The sequence below is a fragment of the Artibeus jamaicensis genome, unplaced genomic scaffold (genome assembly GCF_021234435.1).
Source record: "Artibeus jamaicensis isolate MK-2021 breed Jamaican fruit bat unplaced genomic scaffold, CSHL_Jam_final scaffold_584, whole genome shotgun sequence".
NCBI classification, from domain to species: domain Eukaryota; kingdom Metazoa; phylum Chordata; class Mammalia; order Chiroptera; family Phyllostomidae; genus Artibeus; species Artibeus jamaicensis.
Window position 1 is genome coordinate 13,870,024 of NW_026522048.1, and position 24,849 is coordinate 13,894,872.

General features: G+C 33.9%; 1 protein-coding gene across 1 annotated transcript in view; it reads left to right on the top strand.

The window, feature by feature from the left end:
- Positions 1–24,849, top strand: part of OSBPL8 (oxysterol binding protein like 8) — a gene marked incomplete at its 3' end in the record, with an annotated part of 149,703 nt that overhangs the window by 55,953 nt on the left and 68,901 nt on the right. The window contains 3 exon segments of the mRNA XM_053658776.1: positions 742–854; positions 18,443–18,481; positions 24,675–24,711. Coding sequence (XP_053514751.1) covers positions 813–854; positions 18,443–18,481; positions 24,675–24,711 — 118 coding nt within the window.

Consider the following 24,849-nt stretch of genomic DNA (forward strand, 5'->3'; position numbering starts at 1 on the left):
TTAAAATCTATTTTCACCAGCATTTATGTCTTAGTACAGCCTTTTATACTTACAGAAAAAACTGATTTTGGAACTCTAAGAAATGACTTGAAGTCTACTGATTTGTTGGTTTGGGGTTGGTTGAAAAGTTCCTTTAGTTTTTTATGTCTGTGATTTAGATTAAGCAAGCTCCTAATGATGGGCATTAAGGTTGTTTCAGTTTTTCCATCATATCTATTACTTTGTTGGATGTGTTTATTTATATATCTTTGTGCATATATAGAAATATGTATGTAGAATAATTCCTGGCCTTGAAATTGTTGGATGAAAACACATGTATTGTAAGTTGTCATTCAGAAAAATGTTATGATTTATCACAAAAGTGAATGAGAATACCTGTTTTCCATCGTGCTCTCCAATTTTAATATTAGCACATTCCTTAGTTGCCAGTGTAATAATGAACAAATAATGGTAATATTTCATTACTTAAAAGCAGATTTAAGCATCTTTTCAAATTTTGAGCAATCTCATGTCTTTAACCTTGCTATTTCTCTTTACTCTCTTTATATTTCCTTCTAACATTTTTCTCTAAACCTCTATCATTCCCCAAGCTTATGTCAAAATCTATTTTTTCCCTGCATTATTGGATTTCTTAGTAACCTCAGCCTAAAATAATTTCTCCCTCCTAAAATACTTAATGCTTTATTTTCCACTTATCACAGTTTTATACCACTTTTAATACACATGGTTTTCTTTTTCTAGGATTTTCATATATACAGAATGGCTAATGGAACATTAATGGAAAGTGAAGCATAAATCTATCTTCTTTCACTATGGAGGCAGGCTTGGCAGATGGAGAACCTGACCGAGCTTCGGTGAGTGGTTCAAATACAGCATAATAAGGTACTATCATCTACCGCTATGTTTGATGTGAGCCATGATTTTATTTTAAGAATGTATTAAAACAAACTTTAAAGAAAGTATTTTAAAATAATACTTTCACTCCTCTGTTGATGTGAAAATTACAGATAGTTTAAATCATGTTGGAGCACAACCTAACTAGTTAGTTTTCTGATTTTTCTGCCCCATCTCCCTCTTTTCCCTCTCCTTCCCAGCTATATAGTGTAAGACATATATGGCTATAATAGTTTGTGTTTATGTTTTTCCCAAGAACCTTCTGCCTTAGGAAAATCAAGAGGATTTCACTAAATTGAGGACACTAAATCCCTCCAAATCTCACATTATGTGAAGCTATGAGCAGGCAGAAGGAATGAAACAATTAAAATAACTAAGAATTAAGAGCAGCCTTGGCTGCTATAGCTCAGTGGATTGAGCAAGGGCCTGCAAACCAAATAATCGCAGTTCGATTCCCAGTCAGGGCACATGCCTGGGTTGCAGGCCAGTTCCTATCAGGGGACACATGAGAGGCAACCATACATTAATATTTCTCTCCCTCTCTCCTTCCCTTCCCCTCTAAAGATAAATAAATTAAATTAAAAAAAAAGAATTAAGAGCAGTTGCCACATATATTCTTTCTGTGACAGTATAAAGACTTAAACATTGCTGCCTTATGATTATGATTGAATTATATTCTAAAAATAAAACAAATAAGTGGAAATAGTGATTAATTATGCCTTATACAATAAGTAAAAAATAAAACCCATTAGCAGGACAGATTAAATGATGATTTGTCATTGTACAAAGAAATTTTCTCCCATGATAATTTCATTTTAAATTCTGTTGTATTTTGAGAGGTTCCATTAAATTATTGATTTATATACTCTTTGCTCTTAATTCTTAATTATTTTAATTGTTTCATTCCTTCTGCCTGCTCATAGCTTCACATAATGTGAGATTTGGAGGCATTTAATGTCCTCAATTTAGTGAAATCCTCTTGATTTTTCTAAGGCAGAAGGTTCTGGGGAAAAACATAAACACAAACTATTATAGCCATATATGTCTTACACTATATAGCTGGGAAGGAGAGGGAAAAGAGGGAGGAGATGGGGCAGAAAAATCAGAAAACTAACTAGGTAGCACCCTTACTGTTATCTAAAGTAAGGGTGCTAACTGTATAAAATGTCAGCTGGTAGCTCTATGATTGTTAGGTGAAAAATTCTTTGAGAAATTTATATTGTTGGAATAATGTGGAGGGCAACTTTTCTATCCTTCACATTGTTATGAAATTTGGAGTCACTATTACACTGAGTTGTTTGTAAATTTTAACTTAGTGAATGTCCTTTGTTCAGGCCCAGATGCAGAAAGAGTGTAATGATTGACAGCAAAATGCAGTTTTGCTTCTGTATTAATCTAGTCTCAACCTTTCCTGAGTTTCTGGTTCAAACTTCTTTTAGTTTCTTAAGTGGTCAAAATAAAAGTTAAACTTCAACATGGTAGCTAACGTTTATAAAGAATAAAATGAACATGGAATAAACTTGATTTATGAAGGTTATTATCATGGTTATAAATGGAAAACTGATGGTAAGTTATTTTCACTGTACTTTTACATAAAAAAGTTAAGATTAAAGTTTTGTCTTAGAATATGTGTTTTTTAAAGGTGCTATAAATAGCATCTTTTTTTAAAGCTCATAGACTTTAACTTCTTTTAGTTGAAATATTATAAAACTTTTAGTGATAATAAAAATACTAGTAATAATAATTGCTATATTCTAAGTCAATACTTTGTCAGACTATCCTCATAACAGCCATTAAAGGTAGATATTTGTGTATCCTCATTTATATAGATAGGGAAATAGGCCTTAGAGGGGTTTATCATCTCCGAAGAGCTCACAGCTTACGTGGTAGAACTGTCTTGTCTGTCTGTCTCTGAATACTTTGCCACCAAGGTATCAACTAAGTACCTGTCTTTCTGAATAGAAGTGCTTAAAATTTATTGTTACCTTTTAAAATAAATATCCAAGTAGATAGCATTAAATTCTATACCAGAATACTTGCACTGTATTAATAAAGTTTTTCTAAATTCTGTTGATACTGAGAAGTTGGATCAAGTTACTTAAAAAGCAGTAAGAGCAGTTTTTTTCTACTTGTTCATTAAATTTCTTCTGTGATATATTGTGGCTTATTTTTGAGAGAATACTATAATTTCAATATGAAGGATTGAAATATTCTGTATTTGAACTAATCTTTGAGGTCTATTTTTGAGTTACTTATTTATGAACTACCACCTCTGAACTGCATGGCCTAAACTAGTTAGCTACTCTTTAGATTTAGGGAAAGTGGGCTAAGAACATGGACTCTACAGACATTTAGCTATGTGTTAAAATCTGAGCTCTGTTGCTTAGTTGTATAACCTGGGCAATTAATTAAGTTCTCCAGGTTTCTAGTTTCCTCATTTATGAAATCAAGATAAATAGTAATGTCTGTGTTCAAGTTGTTTTGAGTTTTGAGGTAATATATTATATATAAAATGCCTATTACAAACCTGGGCACATTGTAAATATTCAATAAATAAAATCTACTACTGTTACTGTTAACATAAGTACTAATATGAACACTTCTCTTCAAAAAGAGAAATAGTTAGAAAGCAGGAGAGGCAATAGAACACACTGAAAAAAACCCTAGACTATTCAGTTATTTTGGCTTTTACATTTTCTCTGATTCTCAGTTTTTCTGGGTAAAATATTGAGGCAAATATTCTATTTCAATAAAAAATATATAGGCAAGGATACTCACCCTGCCTACTTGATAGGGACAGTATGATCCAGTGAAGCAAGCAATTTCTTTGAAAATAAAAAGCAGCGTGTCAGTATGAGGTGGCAGTGTTTTTTAAAAATCTGATTGCATGTACTGGTTTTAAAAATATCATTAGTAAACTTCTTTTTTTTGAATGGATTCTTTGTGCTAAGTACTGTGACAAGTAAAGGGGATGCTGAGAGATACACAGTGTGGTCTTTTTGAATCATGTTAATTTGGGGGAAGACTAGATAGTGGTACAGATAGATAAGGCAATAACAGCATTTACTAAGTGTTAAGTGAGGAACACAAAGGATAGCTCACCAACTGGAAAAATTAGGCCATGGCTATGCACTGGGGTAGTTAGAGAAGCTTTCTTAAGAAGAACAGAAACTTAATAGCACAGGTGGTATGGATCATATGTTTGAAAATGAACACAAAGAGCATTCTAGGAAGGGAGAATAGCAGGAGGCAAGGCTAAATTGGTAACTAATTGCCCATAGTTTATTCAGGGGGAAATGAGTAGAAAAATTAACTAAGATAGATTAGAAGGGAGTGGTGTTCACAGAAATAATGATCAATGTGGCAGGTAGAGACCAAACTTATGGAAAGCTTAGAGTGCCAGACTAGGAATTTTGACCATGGCTCTGTAGGCAATGGTATGCCATCAGATATTTTTATGTGGTTGGGTTGGGAGCTGGAGAGAATGAAGCAGGATATAAAATGATTCAGAGGAGAGATAAAGTCATTTATTAATTAAGATACTATTATCTAGTTTTGGTGTGGAGTTGTGAAAGTTTGGACTCAGTCTGACTTTAGTGTCCATTTAATTTTCTTCTTCCACCTAAGATTACTTTTTCTATTTTTTAAACAATTTATTTGTTCATTCATTATTCCAGTTGCCTGTAGTTCTATTTTTGTGGTAGTGTTGTTAGTCTTAGGTGGTATATACTGAAAAATGTGGATTGACTTTCTCTATATGTGGTACAAAATACACTTTAGAATACAATTTTACATTTAATATGTCTTAAAACATTTTGTAAAAGTCCATAATTTATATAACTTTAGAAATAAACCAGTAAGAAATACTTAAAATATAGGGTTCAAATTTCTATTAAATAATTGAGGTAGATTAAACTGAAATATCCTTTCAGATTGAAAAAAATTGAATATGTACCTTACCTTAAGGAAAGTCACCATGTCTTTTAAAATCTTTCTTGAGATTGTAATTTAAATTGGGTACTTTTAATCAAAGCCTTTCTGAAGTGTAAGGAACTGCAAAGATGATTTAGTTCAGTAATTCCCATAATGTAGTAAATCATTGTCTTCTGGTGGGCCTAGAGATAATCCAGCTTTCTGAAAGTTTGATTTTTACATACTTACTAAGGTGTTCCATAATTATTGTGATTTGGTGCTCATAAAGTAAAATTGGTATGAGTAAATTGAGAAATAAAAATACCCTAAGAAGTGTGACTAATATGTAATATTATACAATTGTATAGGGCCATGAAAATTAATGGAATTGCCTGTGGGAATAACATGAAGTATTGAGTGGGTCACAGTTTTTAAATGCTGCTATTTTTGTTATAATACTGTTAATTTAGCTTCATCATTATTATTATTGATTTAGTATATTATATGTTTTACTCAGCATATTTGTAATGACAGTATTTTTGCTGTACAGTTTTCTAATAACTGGCGCATAAGATACGTATGCATTTAGGTCAATTATGTTATCCATATACCAATTACCAATCTTCCCAAAGTATTATTGTACAATGGGAATGGATGCAAAAGAGCTGTGCATTCTCTTGTCTCATCTATAATAAATGGGCCTTAGTCAAAATTTGAGGATTACCAAATCTGGTGCATAGTTTCATCTAGTATTTGAATTTTTTTGAGATCTGCCTGCTAAGTGTTTGGCTAATTTTAAATACTTCAGGATTGCCCCAATAGAGGCCTGTTTGCTTTTCTTCGTGTTTAACAATGATTATGCTACCAGCAGAGCCTTTGCAAACCTCTCAGTCCTGTGGCTACTTTTCCTCTTTAGGTTTTGTGCGAAATTTAGAGATTATTTAGTTAGATGATCTGCCTAATGTAAGAATTCCACCTACAGTATTCTCTTACAGCTGGTTGTCTATGCTTGCCATGAACACATGTACTTGTAGGTATAATTCAGTGTCCAAAAGGCAGATAAAATCATTATACCGGAACTTAAAGAGGTTTCTTTGTTAATTTTACTGTTGGTCATTGTGCTGATTTCCTACTGCTGCTGTAACAAGTTACCACAAGTTCATTGGTTAATACAACACAAATTTACTATTCGTCATTTGTAGGTATCAGGAGCAGCCTGGAGGCTCTGAGGGAAAGAGAGACGTCATTACCTTGCTTTTATCAGTGTCTAGAGGTTGCTGTCACTCATTGGCTCACGGTCCCTGGCTCACATCACTTAAATCACTGGCTTTTTGTCAACACATCTCCTACTACTCACTTTGACTGTCTTGCTTACCTCTTAAAAGGGCTCTTGTGATTTGTTGGGCCTGCTCAGATAATGCAAGATAACTGCTCTATCCCAAGATCCTTCACTTTAATCACACCTGCAGAGTCCCTTGTATCATGTAAAATAACATTCATAGATCAAGGGATGTAGGATGTGGATATCTTTGGGAGGCTGTTATTCTGCCTGTTATAGTTGCAGTGCTAACCCCTTGTGCTTTGCAGTGTAGTGAAGTGGGTCCTGTTGCCGGATAATCTAAAATCTTTGGTCTGGTGGGGCATCTCACCTGGAGAGTTTTCAGTTAGAAATGGGATCCTAAATTATATAATTCTTAGGTTGCAGAGATCTTCTTATATAAAATAATACAATAACTAAAAATTTTAGTCATCAATTTATTTCCTACTTACTCATTTTCTCTTATATTGAAATAGCTTCATCTTCCCAGTAGTTCCATGCTACTTACAACAATTTATATTAATCACACATTCAAGAATGTTAATGGAAGTTATCTTTCTTAAACTTTTTATTATGAAAAATTTCAAGTATAGTCCAAAAGGATGAAGTCATATAACGAAGCCTCATATACCCATCACCCATCTTGAATAATTATCAACCTGGGTCAGTCTTGTTTCATTTATATGTCCATCTTTCCACTCCATATTTTTTGAACCAGTCCCTTGTAAATCATTTCATTCATTAGTATTTCAGTATACATCTCTAAAATATAAACTTTTCTTAACCATAAATACCATTATTATTCTAAAAATTAGTATTTTTAATATAATTAAACAATTAATCAATGCTTAAACTTCCCAGATGGCTTCACAAATTTTTTTAAAAATCTTTATGTTCAATGTGGTTGATAAGTTACTTAAGCCTTTTATAATCTTTTAAGTCTCCTATCCATCTGTCAGTTTCAATTTAAAAAAAATATTCTATTTATTTATTTTTAGAGAGAGGGGAAGGGAAGGAGAGAAATAGCATTCAGTTGCCTTTTGCATGCCTCCAACTGGGGACCTGGCCTGCAAGCCAGGACAGTAATTTTCAATTTTTAAATTTTCTTTTCATTATATTGAAGAAATAAAGTAGTTTGTCCTATAGAGTTTCTCACAATTTGGATTTTTCCCTATAGTGATTGTTTAATGTGTTCTTTGGTCACTTATATTTCTTGCAAATTGGTTATTAGATTTAGAGGCTTGCTCATATTCAGATTCAACTTCATTGATGGTGTTGTCTGTTATCATGAAGAGGCATACAATTAGTCAGTCTATTTGTGATAATAGAAACCAGTGATTAACATTGCCTGGATTTATTAAATCACGAGGGCTATCAAATAATACCCTAACTGGTTTAGATAAGTGGGAGCCAGAGAGAATGACTGACTAGTCTCTATCTTAAAGCAAGCAAACCAGCCAAGCTACATTTTCTTAGATATTTGATTTTCTGCCATTTTGCAACTTTATTGAACCTTTTACTAAAGGGAGACATTTACCAAAAGGATAAAAGGATTTGATAGGTGTGCTTTATATTTATATTAACTTCTAGAAGTTACAAGTTAACAGTATTGCAATATTTGTAATGTTTGAACTACCCAAGTGGGAAAATATTTCTCAGTATTTCTCATTATTTTTCTCATGGTTACTCTGGGCTTATAGGGTATCTAAATTCTATCTTATATTGTCATTTTTTTGGACTTACTAGAGGTTGTTCTTGTTCTTAGTAGAGGCTTGAATAAGGTAAAAAAATTACTGGTATATGATGGGACTCTTTAATAAGTTTTGAAAACTGGGTTGGAAAAAGAGTTAGTTGGCTTTTTTTTTTTAAGGTGGGGAGAGAAACATCAATGTGTGGTTGCTTCTTGCGTCCCCTACTGGAGACTTGGCCTGTAACCCAGGCATGTGACCTCACAGGCAAGGGATTGAACCGGCAATCCCTTGGTTTGCAGGCCAGTGCTGAATCCACTGAGCCACATCAGCCAGGGCAAGGGTTAGATTTTAAAAAGTGAAATATCTAACCAATATCTAACCAATCTCTACACCAGTATCTAACCAATATCTAACCATCTCTACACAGTATATCAGCAGAATTGCAAGCCAGAAATCTTTTCTATTTTTATTATGCTTGGAGATCTTCTCAAATTCTGTTCCCAGGACTATGGAACTCCTTAAGCATCCTTCATAGAATCTGTGAGGTCAAAATTATTTTGGTAGTAATATAATGGCATTTGATATTAGTTGCCTTTTTTTCTCATTCTCTCATGAGTGTATAGTGCGCTTTTTCAGAGACTATATGAGATGTGATATCATTGTTCTGAATAATGGAGTGTGTGCTTGTGTATTCTTGTTTTTATTATAATAAACTTAATTTTTTAGAATAGTTTTAGGCTTACAGTAAATTCTTACACATTGTTGATAGGTTCTGTCGCTTTAAACAAAATGACAAAACCAATATTACTGTAGGCTAATTAATACAAACAAGAATTAAGTTCTGTGGCAGCTCATCAACATATAATATTGAACCAACCACACTATTCCAAGACCTGCTATACAGAAAAATTGTGAACATAGTTACACAGTTGCTGAATACCTTGTCCCCAGGTTTTTCTTTTATTAGCACATTAGTATCCTACATTTGATATAATTAATGAATCCATATTGATACATTATTAACTGAAGTTTATACTTGATTCAGGTGTCTTAGTTGTTACTTAATATTATTTTTCTGTTCTAGTATCCCATCTAGGATAGAACATTGCATTTAGTTCACATGCTTCCTTAAAGTCCTTTTGACTGTGCTAGTTTCTCAGACTCTACTTGTCTTCTGATGACCTTGATAGTGATGAGAAGTAGTGATCTGATATTTTGCCCAATATTCCTCAGTTGGGATTTGTTTGATGTTTTTCTCATGATTACATTGGACTCATAGGTTTTTTTTAGGAAACCAGAAAGGTAAATGCCATTTTATCACATTGTCAAGGATATCCTGAGGGCTGTCCAGAAAAAGTCCAGCTATTGTTAATATAACAAGAATTGTTTATGCCTTGGCTGGTGTGGCTCAGTGGATTGAGCGTGGGCCTGCAAACCACACGATTGCAGTTCAGTTCCCAGTCAGGGCACATGCCTGGGTTGCAGGCCAGTTCCCAGCAGGGGACTCACGAGAGGCAACCATACATTGATGTTTCTCTCCCTCTCTCCTTCCCTTCCCCTCTAAAGATATATAAATAAAATCTTAAAAAACAATAAATTAAAAGAAAAAAGAATGGTTTATGTGACATCTGTGTGTAACCTGGAAGCCAAGGAGGGTGGACTGGATTGAGCATGAGTGAGCAATGATGATTTCACTGTACTACTCAGTGGGGGTGGTAGACATTGTTGAGTGAACATGTGTGCTGTGTGGCCGTTCCATTCAAAGTGACTGAGTAAAGCAATGAATCTTCATCATATTTTGCTGTTAAGCTTGAACATTCCTCTGTGGAAATTATTTGGATGATTCGGAAGGCAACAGCTATGGGCACCTGGTGATTGGCAGCTTCATCACAAAATGCGCCCACTCATGCATCACATCTCTGCAGAGTTCTTTGGTGAAACATCTGATCACCCAGGTAACTCAGCCCTACTACAGCCCATATTTGGCAACCTGCAACATCTGGCTTTTCCCAAAATTAAAATCACCTTTGAAAGGGAAGAGATTTCAGACATTGATGAGATTCATGAAAATACGATGGGACAGCTGATGGCAACTGGGGGAACTGTGTGAGGTCCCAAGGTGCCTACTGTATAGGGGACTGAGGTGTCATTGTCTTGTATGCAGTGTTTCTTGTATCTTGTATCTTCTTCAGTAAGTGTCTCTAGTTTTCATATTACATGGTTGGATACCTTCTGGACAGACCTTGTATACTATCAACATGACTTACCACCATTGATGTTAACCTTGCTCACCTAGTTGAGATAATGAATTTCTCACTTTTAATTTCTAGTACAGCAAATATCAATAGATACAATCCACATAAACAACATATCTTTGGAGTCTTAGGAATTTGTAGGAATATAAAGAAATCTGGAGACCCCAAAGTTTGAGAATTGCTTGTTTAAACTTTCAGGAGCTAACATTTAAGGAAAAATCATTGAGAGCTACCTGATAAGAAGAGACCCAGAAGGTGATGAGGGACAGAGGTGTGGAATGAGGGAGTGATAACCAAGATAAAATTTGCCTATTTCATAATTTTACTCACCCTTAAAACCTGATCTGTACCTTCAAGGAGTTTTTTTTTATTTTGTTTTTGTTTTGTTTCTTTTTTCTTGTTGACATTTAACAGGTGTCTCTTGCATTCCAACTTACTTTGTTTTTAGGTTTAAATATTTTGTCTCATTCATATCATATACAAATAATTGTTTTTCTTTCTTTTTAATTTCTATGCAACTGAGCCTGTGGTTTTGTGTATGTGTATCCATAGGTGAGAGTTGGGGGAGTCTACATCTTTTCATGTTTTTCTAGAAATTTACCCATTTTGAATAGGTTTTAAATTTATTTAATATATTTATTTTAAAAATCCATTGTATCTTATTTGGGGGGTCTTTTATTATGTGAATGTGGCATTTTTGTTTCTATCTCATTTTTTTCACCTTTTTTTCCCTTTATACTTTCTTGTTGTATTTATTACTGTTTCAGCTCACTAATTTATTATTGTATCTTTTTTCTGTTCAAGTCTCCTGTATACTTTATTTTACCATAATATTTTTATACCCAGTATTTCTAGCTATTTTCTTTATGATTGCTTTGTTATGCTTTTTAAAAAAATAATATTATCCCATATCTTTTGAATATATTTATTATGGTTATTTTAAGGTTTTTTAAATAAGTTTGGTTCACTAATTTTTGCTTCTTCTGAGATTTTTCAGGTTGTTTTCACTCACAATCCTTGGTCTACTTAGAACGTTAATTATTTGTTTATGAGGTTATACTTTCTTGGAAATAAAACTCTCCTGGGAATATTAACTGCCTTGTTTCATACTGTCCTGGATAGAAAGATAAGGTCACAGAGACACTTGTTTACTCTAGGGCATAATACATGTGTTAGGATGGAGACTCTCTTGTTAAAATTGTTGCTTCATCATTCCTCATTTGCCTTTTCCACTCGTATGTTCTGTTTCCTACAGAACGTTTTTGTATTTGTACTCTGGGCCATAGTTCTTTTCCACCAGCTGCCCCCTTAGTTGTAATCACGTAGCTGATTTTGGGGAAAGAGCAGTGCAAGGTAGTGGTCAGTGTTTTCTCCTGCACTTACTTGCACACTGAGACTGCACATGGGCACAGTTTAAAAACAGAAGTCTTTAGAGCTGTGTTTAGTGCCTCTGGTTGGTTTTCAGTTATTTTTTGCCTGGTGGTAATGGCAGGATGAACAATGATCTGTCCAGGATTACAAAGAGAAATAGAACAGAAAAATGGCACCCAATCCCCCTTCTTACACTTCAACCCGCTTACTTTTCCTCCATCTGTGGTACTATACACTCTTCTGCTCTAAGGTTGCTTCCCATCCGCCACTAGGCATGGGTTTAGGAAGGGTGTTAGTTATTTCACTAATAAGGAACTCAGTTCTCATTTGCAAAAGAAATTGATTACTTTCTTTTTGGCTTTGTCTTCCCTGCATTTAAAATGGGTAAGGTGATAGCTGAAAATGTACCAAAGATTCAAAAGAATAGTAGCTGTATTGCACAGTTTATTAATATAAGATAGATCTTTGCCTGCTCTGACAAGCCCACAACTTAAGGATCAAAAGTAGAACTATTAAGATAACTAGCTCCCAAGTGAATAGATTATGTCATTTACCCATTAGAAAGCTATTTGTTTTGCTAAACTAGACTTCAGGAGGAAAACTGGTTTTAATGATTTATTATTTCTTTTAATATCCATATATGCAATCATTCAGATTTTTAAAGTAGGGATTAAAGATTTTTCATAAGCATTATCACTTGCTGTTTCTCATTTTTAAGACATGTAGTTGCATTTTGCAAGCAGAATATAATGAAAGCCAAGACTCTCATAGCTCTACATTTAACTCTTAATTAAAATAATACTCATTAAGAATCTTAAAATAAATTTATTCCTACTTTTTCAAAAAATGGGAGTCCCATAAATGTAAGAAAGTGGTTTTATGCAAAGGATTTAGCATGTTGGAGATACATAAAGATAAATTTTATTAAAAGTTAGAGAAAATCTTCATGTGCCAATTAGCTGGTGAGAATAGAGCAACGAAGGATTTTTATTTAGACTTCACATCACCTTAGTAGGTTTTCATTAGCTTATGATTTTAGAAATCACTTTAAACTGAGTATAGCGCAAGTAGCAGCAATGGAACAAAAAAGAGCCTGGGGGAGGGAATGAATTTTTATGTAAATGTGAATAGGTATATGAATTTATATTAATGTATCTGTATACATAGATGCACACATACACATCAACTTTAATTTTGGTCAAACATTTATTGAGTTTAGCAAACTAACCTACCTTCATTGAGTATACATCTGAGTCACATAATACCTTGGTAGGTTTCTTACTACATTATGTTCAGAGCAGGTTTTAGGTCTCACAGGCAATATTCTTTGCTGCTTTAGGGGAATTAGTAGAAAATAAGGCTAGAGGAAATGAGTAACAACTAACATTTATTAAATTTCTGTTACGTACCAGGGGCTATTCCAAGTGCTTTGCAGGTAGACTCACGTAATCTTCACATAACCTTATGAGATAGTATTATTAACCCCCCTTTAATAGAGAGAAAACAGAGATAAGTAAATTACTTAAGGTCACATGACTAGTAATGGTAAGAACTGGGATACATTTTGTTTCTAGAGGCCAAGCTTTAATGATTTTTCTATACTGCACCTCACCTATGTTAGAATCAGATTACACAAATTTTACAGTCTGGGGTTTTTGTTCTTAAGATCTTAAGGTAATGTCAAACCATTGATTTATTTTTATTTTAACTTTTTTAGCAGAGAAATAACCTGTTCAGAGTTGTAGCTTAGGAAAATCATCTTGGCAGAATTATGGAATATTGTGAGGGGGGAACCAACTGAATATTGACATTGTCTGAGGTGTTTTGAAAAATTCTAGTGCTCAGGCTATGGTACTATATTAACAAACTGAATTAGAATCTTAGAGGCTGAGATGCAGATATCAATACTTTTTAAAGTCTCTTGAGTGATGTCCATATGGAACTGAGGTTGAGAACCATAGAAATTGAGAAAGTTAGCCCAGGGAAAAAGTTAGCATGCAGTTGTACAATCTAGGTAAAAAGTAGTTTAAGTCTGTAGGGTAGTAGTAGTAGCAGACTAGAAAATATGTCTCTTCTGGATTTTGCTTTTTCCCCTAGATTTCTAGAATCTGCACTTTCCATGTTTGGGTTACTATATTTGTGTGAGAGAGAAAAAAATTTTTTGCACACTTATTGTGAGTCCTGACCTTGGCTTGATGTCTCCCACATTTTCTCATTTATCCTTTCCATGATAATGTGAAGTATATAATATATACTACTCTCTTTTTAGAAGTGAAGAAGCTGAGGTTCTGAAGAGGTTAGTAATTTACCTAAGATCACATAGCTAGTCAGTAGGCTATGTTAGGATTTCAGTACAGATGCTCTAATTCTATTAGTCTTATTAACTATAAAGGCTAATGTGTTTCTATTACAAACTAATCTATATAATACCTAGTTTTTTAAAGCATCCTTAAAATTTTTATGTGCATTAACTAATATATACTCTGAAAGTATGTAATACATGATTTATTTTATTTAACCCAAGCTTTGTTCTCTTGAAACTAATTTTGACTTTTCTCTCTGGGGTGAATATTTTGGCATTTAGGCACCAAGTAGTTGCTGAAATGTGAAGAACAGTTGCTAACTGAATTTTTATGTGTGGTAGATATTATGAGTCTCGGAGGTTGATGTTTCTATACTATTATTAGCCGTCTTGTCTGTGGCTTGATACTGAACAACATAATATATAATCAGCCATATGTTAGAAATACAGTGGAACTATAGAAGGAAGGTATTTATATGCAGTTCTTTTAAACTGTCTTTCAATTACAGGTGACATTCAATATTATATTAGTTTTGGGTGTACAGTGTAGTGGTTAGACATTTATATAACTTATGAAGTGATACCCTGATAAGTCTAGCACCCACCTGGCACCATACATAGTTGTTACAATAGTTATTACCAAATATTTCCTATGCTGTACTGGCCCTTATGTCTTAATTTAGATCCTGGTCATGATGTAGGCTTATGCGTCTGTGTGAAGAATTGGCTAAACTGAAATTCCAAGTTTGATTTTCAGACTGAAAACCAAAATTATTTAAACAGGTCATAAGAGTATGCATCACCCATGGAAATATTTATATGCATGAGCTATCTCATATAACCAGTTTCATATCTAACCTAGCACGATTGATGATAACATGGTTTCTATTGTGCCATTAATTTGTAACCTTTTTGAGTAACTATGAATGGTTAGGTCAGATATAGAGGAGAATGTTAATAAAGTCAAAGGCCAAGGTTATGAGTTTAATTTCTTTTAGTAGATAATAATTTCTTTTCTGATTTTATAACCACACACTTCACTGGTAGTCTCACCAGATGCGTGACATTAGTTACAATTGGCATTGATTGATTTTGAACTTTCCTTGTATATGAAGACCTCGATGAAGGAGGTTGATATAACCCTGGCAAGAGATCACCAGAATTGGACAAATGTAACTTATGTTCCATTACTAAAAATTGGTGGTGAATCTGTAACAATGTTATTTGTAAAGAACAGAATTATTTAAGAAAAAGGATGGAAGAATTACCAAATATGGAATTTGGGCAGATGATGACCAAGACTGATAGTTGAAGAAAATATGAGTATGCTTTAAGTACAACTAAGAATATTCTTAGCGTTGAGGTGCTTTTCTAGGTTGAATTTTTAATATAACAGAATTTTAGGACAGATTTCATGAATAAATAAGAATTAAATTCAAGATGTTTATTCAGACTTGCGCAAGGAATATTGTAGAGTTAGACTTAGATCAGATTTCATGATTGTAGTCCATATTAGTTCTTTCTTTCTCTATGTTAAGTGTACAGAATGATAAATTTTGTAAAGCATGAAGATGAGCAAGACTCGTTTTTTGCCATGAGAATTTAAACTAATTCATTTACTATACAGAGGAACTTAACAAACTACATGTTTATAATAATGATTAAACCTTTTTTCATTTATACGTTTTTCATTCATTTAGTATTTGTTGAATGTCTACCATGTATAGTTTTAAGCAATACAAAAGAGAACAAAGTAGATGAAGTTCCTGCTCCAGTAGAACTAACATTCTAATGGACAAGGACCCAAAACCCCCCATAATGATATACTGTATTATGTGATGACTGTTGTGATGAAAAATAAAGTAAGGTGAGAATAAAGAGTACTGGAAGAGGGGATGGGTGTTGCTGTTTTTTTTTTTAGGAATATCATGGAAGTCTTCTGATGAAGTGATTTTTGAGCAGAACTGTGAAGGTAGTTTTCTAGGCAAAGAGAAGAGCCACGTGTGGTCCTTGCAGGTCTGTTAGGCAGGCTGGTGTCTAGGCTGTAAGTTTTGAGGTTTGGGGGAAAGGTGAGTGAATGGTTTTTCCATCTCCTTAGTCTCAGGAAGACAGAGATGCAGGGTCAGTGCTCTTAGAAATACACAGAGCTATGTGGACTCTTCCTTGTAGTTCCGTCTGATAGAAGGATGTAGTGACAATTAGATGGAATAGTTCTGTGTTAGGTGAAGATATAGTAGTATCCCTTTGGTATACTTAACTTGGGAAGTCAGAAAAGCCCTTAGCAAGGATGTGATATTTGATCTGGGGTAAGAAGAATGAGTGCACCAGGAAGGTGATGGGGATGGAGTAAGAAGGGGTTAGAGCTCGGAAGAGATGGGAAATTAATTTGGGTAATTTTCATTGAATAGAGCCCATTTAAAAATCAAGTCAATGGGGTCATCTAGGGAAAAGCATGCTGAATGAGGACAAAGGTATTCTAGAATGCAGCCTTTGGGAATAACTATTTTAAGGGGCAGAAAGGGAAGGGAGTCAAGCAGAGAGAGGAAAGAAGAGAATAGAGAGAAAATAGCTGGGAAACTAAGGAAGGGAAGAGTTTGAGAAAAGGATTGGTCTGCAGTTGCAAGTGCTAGATAGCAAATTCTCAGTGAAGTTGAGCTGGGAAAAGATCAGGTTGTACTAGGTCTGATATGTACAGAAAGGGTAGCCACTTATGACTAATGTACACTTAAAGTAATTAAATTAAGTGTTGAATTTCTCAGTCTTCTTAGCTACATTTCAGCAATTTAATACCCATGTGTACCTAGTATCTACCCTATCGATTAGCACAGGTGTAGAATGTTTCCATCATTGCAGAGTGTTCTATCTGACAGTACCGTACTAGATCATTATAATATTAGGGATAAGTTAAATAACAGTTTGATTTTTTAATGGTAACATAGAGAAAATACTATAATAGTGAACTATACATTGTCAAAAAACTGATAGTAGAAGATCAGAGTTGGGGAAAGATAACTTAAGCTTGAAGTTTGGTCATGGAATTGGCAATTTGATTTGAGCCTTCAGGGTCAGTGAACTTTCCAGCTACTAAGCAGGGAAGCAGAAAGAAAGTAGCCACAGAACTGCAGATCACTCTGAGCAATCAATTTTTCTAGACTGAATTTAGATAGATGGAGTTTTGGAGTTGTGAGACTGTCATAGGAAATGAAAACATTTCCTTGGGATGGGTAATTGAGCTAAAATTGTAGAAGGTTTCAGTACATTTCAAGAGCTTATTTTTTAGAGAATTGATGATATCAAATGTTTTTACATGGAGGAACAACATAGCTAAAGTGATAGTTGGTAAATTAATCATTCCCTTAAGAGGACCCTTATCGGTCCTCTCTTGGTCTTTGTTATTTGTTGTACTACTAACAATTTTGCTTGATGTCTATATATTGCTTTTAAAAAATCTATGAAGTAGACCTCATTTTAAAAAATAAATAAATAAAAATTAAAAATCTATAAAGTAAATTCTGGAAAGTTGTAATGTTTAATAACTGTATTCACAGAGGAGAAAATACACCTCAGAGAAGTTAAATTACTTGATAGCAATAGGGCTAGCTTCAAGAATGAGTAATTTGGGTAGACTGGAGATAACTTATCTCAATGTCAAACAAGTTACTGTATAGTGCATACAAATTTCAATATATGATTTTCTTAGCAGTAGGAACCATGTCTTTTTTTTTTTTAAGATTTTATTTATTTATTTTTAGAGAGAAAGGGGAGGAGAGAAGGAGAGAAACATCAATGTATGGTTGCCTCTCGTGAGTCTCCTGCTGAGAACTGGCCTGCAACCCAGGCATGTGCCCTGACTGGGAATCGAACCACGATCGTGTAGTTCTCAGTCCCGCGCTCAATCCACTGAGCTACACCAGCCAGGGCGGAACCATGTCTTTATCATGTTTTTAAATTCTAGTACCTAACATAGTAAATGAATGAGTGGGGCAAAAGTGAACACAGGGATATTTATTGAAAGGGAGATAGATGCAGAAGTTGATAAATGAGGTAATGTGGGTCTGGCCTACATGGTATTAATGAGAATTGAAGGAAAGGACTGTGAGAAAGACATTGTCTAGGTAACAATCATCAGAATTTAATGACTTGATCAGATGTTGGGGGAAAAGAGTTTCAGATGATTCAAGGGGTTAGGTCTGAGTGATTGAAAGGAAGATGGTACCATTGGAAAATTAGGCAAGTTGGCATGGAATCTTGATTCTGAGGGAAACTACTGAGTGCTATTTTTGACATAAAGGTATTTTATAAAACACATTTTAAAGCCCTTCCTTTGTTAATAGAATTTTAGAACAAAGAAGTTAATTTGCAATAATGCCCAAACATATAGGTAGGTAGCAATGCTTCAGAATGAAGTTTTTTAATGAAGCCAGGTCTGGAGAAAAAAACTGGGTCTGTGAAGAAACAAAGAACATTTCAGAAAGAACTACATAGGTTGGAAGATTGACTATAATTTTCTGAAGCCTTGGGCTTTTTTTTTAAAGGATTGAGTTTCCAGTTTAAACTTAATATTGTACCTTTTTTCTTCGCTACTTCTTAAAAGATTAACGCACCTCTTAATTCTTTTGATAAACTGTGGGTGCTCTTTAGATTCAGATTCTGGTACATGAGATTAAATCACTCCTGAGAAAATTTGTTTCTTTTTTAGATCCTCCCATATTCCGAAGTTGCTGAAGTTCAAGAGACAGTGAGTAATATATATGGTGCTATGTTTGAAATGTTAACATTTTTACATATTTTTAGGATTTCAAATTGGATTCTTAAAACATTTTTCACTATTTTAGTCAGATGATTTTGTCATAAGAAGTAGCTACTGTAGATTGAAAATATCAGTTTAAAACATTTTTTTCTAGAATGTAAATAGGTTTAATCTTTTTTTATAATGCATACTAATATGGCATATTTAAATAACAAAAATAATAAATAAAATCTTATAAAGCAAACCACTGTTAATATTTTGGTGACATCTTTCCTAAGTGTGTCCATATGTGTACATCTTACATATTAAATTTTTTATAAGGGGGGGCATATTATACAAAGTTTTTATAAGCCAATTAAAAACCAATTTATGGTTTTAAAAGCCAATTTTAAAGCCATAAATTGGTTTTAAAAGCCAATTTATGTCCTGGCCAGGTGGTTTAGTTAATTGGAATATCTTCCTGTATACCAAAAGGTTGTGGGTTCAATTGCTAGTCAGTGCACATACCTAGGTTGAGGGTTCGATCCCCAGTAGGGACATGTATGGGAGGCAACTGATATCCCTCTGTCTTATTCTCTCTCTCAAATCGATTAAAAAACACATGTCCTCAGGTGAGGATTTTCAAAAAAAGCCAATATATAGTGGATGTTTTTCAGTCAGTGGAAAAAACCTTTAATGAATACGTAGTGTTTTATTGTGTGAATGTATTTTTATTTAATACCTTGTTTTAAATTGTTTTTTGTTTTGATATTATACATGATACTATGGTACATATCTACAGGCACATTATGACCATTTTGGGTGATCAGCCTAGTATACATTTCTAGAAGTAGAATCAAATGTGTGATTAGGTCATTTTTAAATAAATGCCTGGCCAGCCAGATCATATTCTCTACTTAGCAATAATAAGCTCTGTTTCCCAGAAAAATATTTCCTTAAAATCTCTCCTGTAAAACTTAGGGATAAAATGTGCACATATATGTTTTGCAGGAGATGCAGGAATATGAAAAGCTCAGTTATGTGTAGAGTGATAGCTCCTGTTGAAAGAACAGAGAGATCTCAGCTGCATTATACTGTATTTTGCTGTGTAAAATGCACTTCCATGTATAATACACACACACGTTTTTGGCCCACACTTTCAGGGAAAAAAACCTTTCATTTTAATTTTTGAATTAAATGATTTATTTATTTACATTTAGAAACAAAACTGTTGTCTCCAGGGTATTATTTTGAACATGGATATCATTATTTTTTTCTAGAGTTACACTTTTAATGCAAAAGCATAAATAAAAGAATTAAAGACATATAGATACAGAATAAGCACTACCCATGTATAATGAACACCCTTAATTTTTCCTCAAAAATTTGGGCAAAAAAGTGTACATTATATATGGCCAAATATGGTATATCTCTCACTGAAGTTTCTTACTGTAAGAGCCAAAAATAACACTAAGTAGAACACTCCTGAGATGCTTTATATATATAAACTTGCTTCTGACTTGTGGCTCTTCTGATAGCTGTGGCAGGATTGCTTCTAGGAATACAACTTGATAAGCTTTATTGGGGGGAGAGGTGCCACCTGCTTAGATTTTTATTTTCCAGTGGTACTCATATCAGTGCTTGATAAGCTCTTTGTGCTTTCATTTAAGCTCAAAAGATGACTTAAGTCAAATCAATATGTATGTTAAGGAGGCGCTGTGCTAAAGGCAATGGAATCAAGCTACTACATAGATCTCATGAGATTATTTTTGAGTAATAGTGTAGCCATCTGTCCTAGATTACTCAGGACTGAGAGGTTTCCCAGGACAAAAGATGTGATTGATTATGAACTTCTACCTATTTATTTACATTTCTTAAAGATTTTAGTACTGATTATACATGGCAAATACAGAAGTACATTAAAACAAAATCACTTTTTTTTTGCATAATGTTCTTTTCCTGAGATTTGTAGACTAACCAGTAATGACGTACGTACATAATGGCTGTATTTCATGCTTTTAATTAAAGTACATTGGTAGTATACTGGCATGTCACTATAATTTTACTATTTTCAAAATAGAGAATTTATTTATATGTTAAAGAAATTATTGAGATGACTGTGTGGACATTGTCTAAGGGATAATGGTAAACATGATTAATTACTCAAATAGAGAAAATGTGTCTGCCCTATCTTAATGGTCTTTTTCTGAACGACCTGAGGAAGAGTTCCTAGATTCTTTGAGATTATAGTAATATTGTACTTTGGCTTGCTAACAAAAACCAAAAAGAGTGGCTAGCTTTTTATTCTTATTTTTAAAATATCTTACAAGATACCTGTGTAGAGAGTGTTTCCACATCAGTAATTTCACATTGTCTTTATTCATGTTTATACAATATGGAACTGCAAAAATTACACACTGGTCGTAAAGGTGGTAAGAAGTTAGTAGTGTGCAGTTTAGTTGTGTGCAGAGGAATTCGTGAGGTAAGTCACTTGGTAAAATTAATTGGTAATCTTTAATTGCTTATATCTCATTTCCCATTAACATCACTTGAAAGCAACTGTAGGAGGATTTCACTTGCATCCCAATTTAATGCCTTTGTATCCACATCCTTCTGAAGATTTCTGAGGAAATGCTTACTTTTTGTTGTGATTCTGCTTTTATTTGGAGTGTTTCAGCTTGGTTTTTAGTTCTGTTGTTTCATCATATGTTTTCTAATGCCTGTTATTTCATTTTGTGCCATTTTTAATCTACTATGATTAAGCCATTGAGGTCATATATCCTAACTCTTACACATATCATAATTTATAATATTTTTTTTACCAGCCTATACCTTTTCCTGTATAGGTCTGTTTATCCAGTTGCCTGTTTGACATTTTGACTTAGATGTCTAATAGGTATTTCAAACTTTCAGGTGTTTCAACCTGAGCTACTTATATTCCTCCGTGTAAACTAGCTCCTCTTACTGCCTTTTGCATCTCAGATAATGGCAACTCTGCCCTTCCAGGTGTTCAGACCTCAACACTTGACATCATTTTGATTCCTCTTTCTTTTTTTCCATTCTTGGTCTGTTTAGAAATCCTGTTGGTTCTACATTAAAAATACTTTGAGAACTCAGCTACTTCTCATCACCCTCACTGCTACCACCTCGGTTCAAGTCTTCTTCATCTCTCCCCTAGTTTACTGCAGTAACCTAACTGGTTATACCTGTTCCTCTAGTATATTCTCAACATAGCAGCCAGAGCAATCTTGTTAAAACATAATCAGATTATGTCACTCCTTTTCTCAGAACCATTCAGTGACCCCTATCTCATTCAGAATAAAATCAAAGTCCTGACTGGGTCCCATAAAGTCCTACGTACTCTGGCACCCCTTTACTTCTTTGACTTCATCTGTTACACTCATACTTGCATTGTATATTCACCTCTTCAGCCATTTTACTATTCTCCAAACACTCCAAACTTGCTCTCTTGCCAATCCTTTATACTTATTCTTCCCTTTGCTTGGAATACTCTTCTTTTTATATTCTAAGGTAAGTAGCCTCATTTTATGCAGTCAACTCTGGAGTGAAGCCTTAGTAGGACACCCTGTCTAAATTTTAACTCCTACTTCCCTAACATTTTATGTCCTAATTTTCTGCTTATTTTTCCTCAGCACTTATCCTATATAATATATAACAAATTTTTACTTGTTTATTATGTTATTGTTCATCTTCTACACCAAACCATTTCTACCACAGAGGCAGAATTTTTGTCTGTTTTGTTCATTGCTCCTTGGTGCCTAAAATGATACCTATCTATATAGTAGGTATCCAGTAAATATTTGGATAGATGGATTATCTATGATTGGAATACTCTATATTTATTTTGATTATTATTGAGTGTCTCAATCTGAAAAAATACTGAATTAATTCAATAGAATCAGATTTATATACCCAAATATAAAGGGGCATATAAAATTGAAAGTCAGCATAATTTGAAACAAGTATTTAGGAGTTGCCATATATGCTAGGGATTATTTTCTGGGAATAAGCAGGCAAGGGGTACGGGTGCACAGAAGCTGATGCTGTTAATCAACAGTATTTGAGAATTTAACACCTGTACAGTGAAAGCAAATTTAATCTTTAGTCCTACATAGAAGACCAACTCAAAACCTTCAAATATGATCAGCCCTGTGAAATTAAATACTCCCAACTCTGTATAAATAATTAGAACCATGCTTTCTTTTAGGAACTTCCTGGTAAATCTAGGGAAACTAGTAATTATTTATATCAGTATTAGAACATTTTTTAAAAGAAGATGTCCGTGAAACATTTGTAAAACTTGCCACAGTTGTCTCTATCAGTTTAACTTCCTTCACTTTCCCAATATTATATGAGTTATTTATTGGTGTTAATCATCCTAAACTTAAGTGGTATAAAATGACAACCATTTATTATCTTAGTTTCTGTGGGTCAGAGATCTAAGAACAGTTTTGCTAGTTGACTCTGGCACAAAATTTCTATAAGTTGCAGTCAAGCTACTGGAGAGAGGCAGCCTGTTGCAGTCTTTCTGAAAGCTTGACTGAGTGGATGGAAGGGGAGGGGAAAAGGGTCAAGGTGGGAAGTTCACTTCAAAGCTCACTCAGTGGTTGTTGCAGACCTCTCATTTCCTTTGCCTCACTGTTGGGCAGCTGGCTTTCCCCAGGGTGACCTATCTAGTAAGAATAAGGGACTGCAAACAAGACGGGAAGTCATAGTCTCTTTGTAGTCTAATTTCAGAAGTGAGATAGATGCCTTTACTTCTGCCATATTCTGTTCATTAGAAGTGATGTAAGCAAGTCCAGCATACTCTCAAAGAAGAGGTTGTATACCAAGAAGTGGGGATCTCTAGGCCATTTTAGAGATTGCCTACCATAAATGCTTTAATTTCTTCCCACATACTTGCTAGTTGTACTCACATGGTAACAAGGACTTGATTGTCACTAAAGCTGTATTTTTAAAAATTTATTCTGTGAAATTAAGATTAGCTTGTAGAAAAATGAGTAAATGGGCAACTGCAGAATAATGAACAGAGCAAGTGCCTTTATGTATGTATGTATGTATGTATGTATGTATGTATGTATTTTTGAGCAAATGCCTTTTTAAAAGGCATTAGAACACAGTTTCAAGCATTGTGAAATAATCCTCACTTCAGGGAACTAACAGGGCTGAGATTTTTTCCTAGGAGACAATAGAAGCCCAAAGCAAACAACTGCTATTTCTTTTCTTTCTTCCTTCTTTTTTTTTTGGTCATAGCAAATTAAGACTCCCTCATCCCCTTTAAATAAAGCCAAGTAATAATGTAGTTGGTGGGATTATTTGGGGGGGTGGTACTTTAGTTTTGATTTACTATCATTCTTGGTATTTGAAATGAAGGAGAGCTAAGGACTTTTTTTCTACCAAGGGAGACCAGAACACTTGTCCGTAGGTGACATTTAGTGTAATGCTGTATGTGAAAGTAGTTACTAGACAACAGGCCAGCAGTCTTTTTTTCTTTTTTAGTTGATTGCAAGTTATTCATTTAAGAAAATTTCATCTGAGCTAATAAAATTAATCATTCTAATCAGTATTCCTCTTTGTTTTTTGCCATTTGAGAAAATAATTATTCTACTTTCTTGGTGTCTTTGTAAAAGGTCTTTGCACAATGCTTGGAATATAATAAGAACTCAGTAAATGTTCTTTCTTTTTATAGAAAAAATAGACTGAATTTCTATGTAGTGTTAAGTGCTTTCATGGCATGCAAAACTAATATTTAATAGTGCATGGGTGTTGTATTTTTTTAAACCATTTAAATTTAAGAATGAATAACTTTTGGCTGTATCTTACATTTCTAAATAATTTTTACTGCTCCTAACCCAAATCTTAAATTATAATTCAGAATAATTTTTGACTTGAGTAATTTTCAAAACAAAATACTTGGGTGACTTTATTTTTCTCTTTCTACCTTCATTTTACAGAACAAAACAAATATTGGATAATGTCTAAGCTAAGATCTTTTTATGTGTGGAAAAGGAAGTTCTTTGTGAATTGTGATTATTAGGATTGATATGCATGTGCTTTCTACTTATAAACTAATGCTATTTTCCTTGTCCTTTTGTTTCACTGCTGCTTCAATCCTGATGCATTGTGCTGCTTCCTTGTTTGGATTGTGTTTGTTTGCTGCTCAATTACCCTGCATTAAAAGCTTCTTGGTGATAGCAAAGATGTCCTTGCACCATCAAGTAAGTAGCTCAAGTTTGAATAGCATGTTTGGAGACGTGATAATATTTTGATATGTACTTATAAAAAGCATATGGTATTTTTATTTTGATTTTTAAGCATTCTACTTTTTTCCAGGCATTGAAATGCAAAGTGAAGAA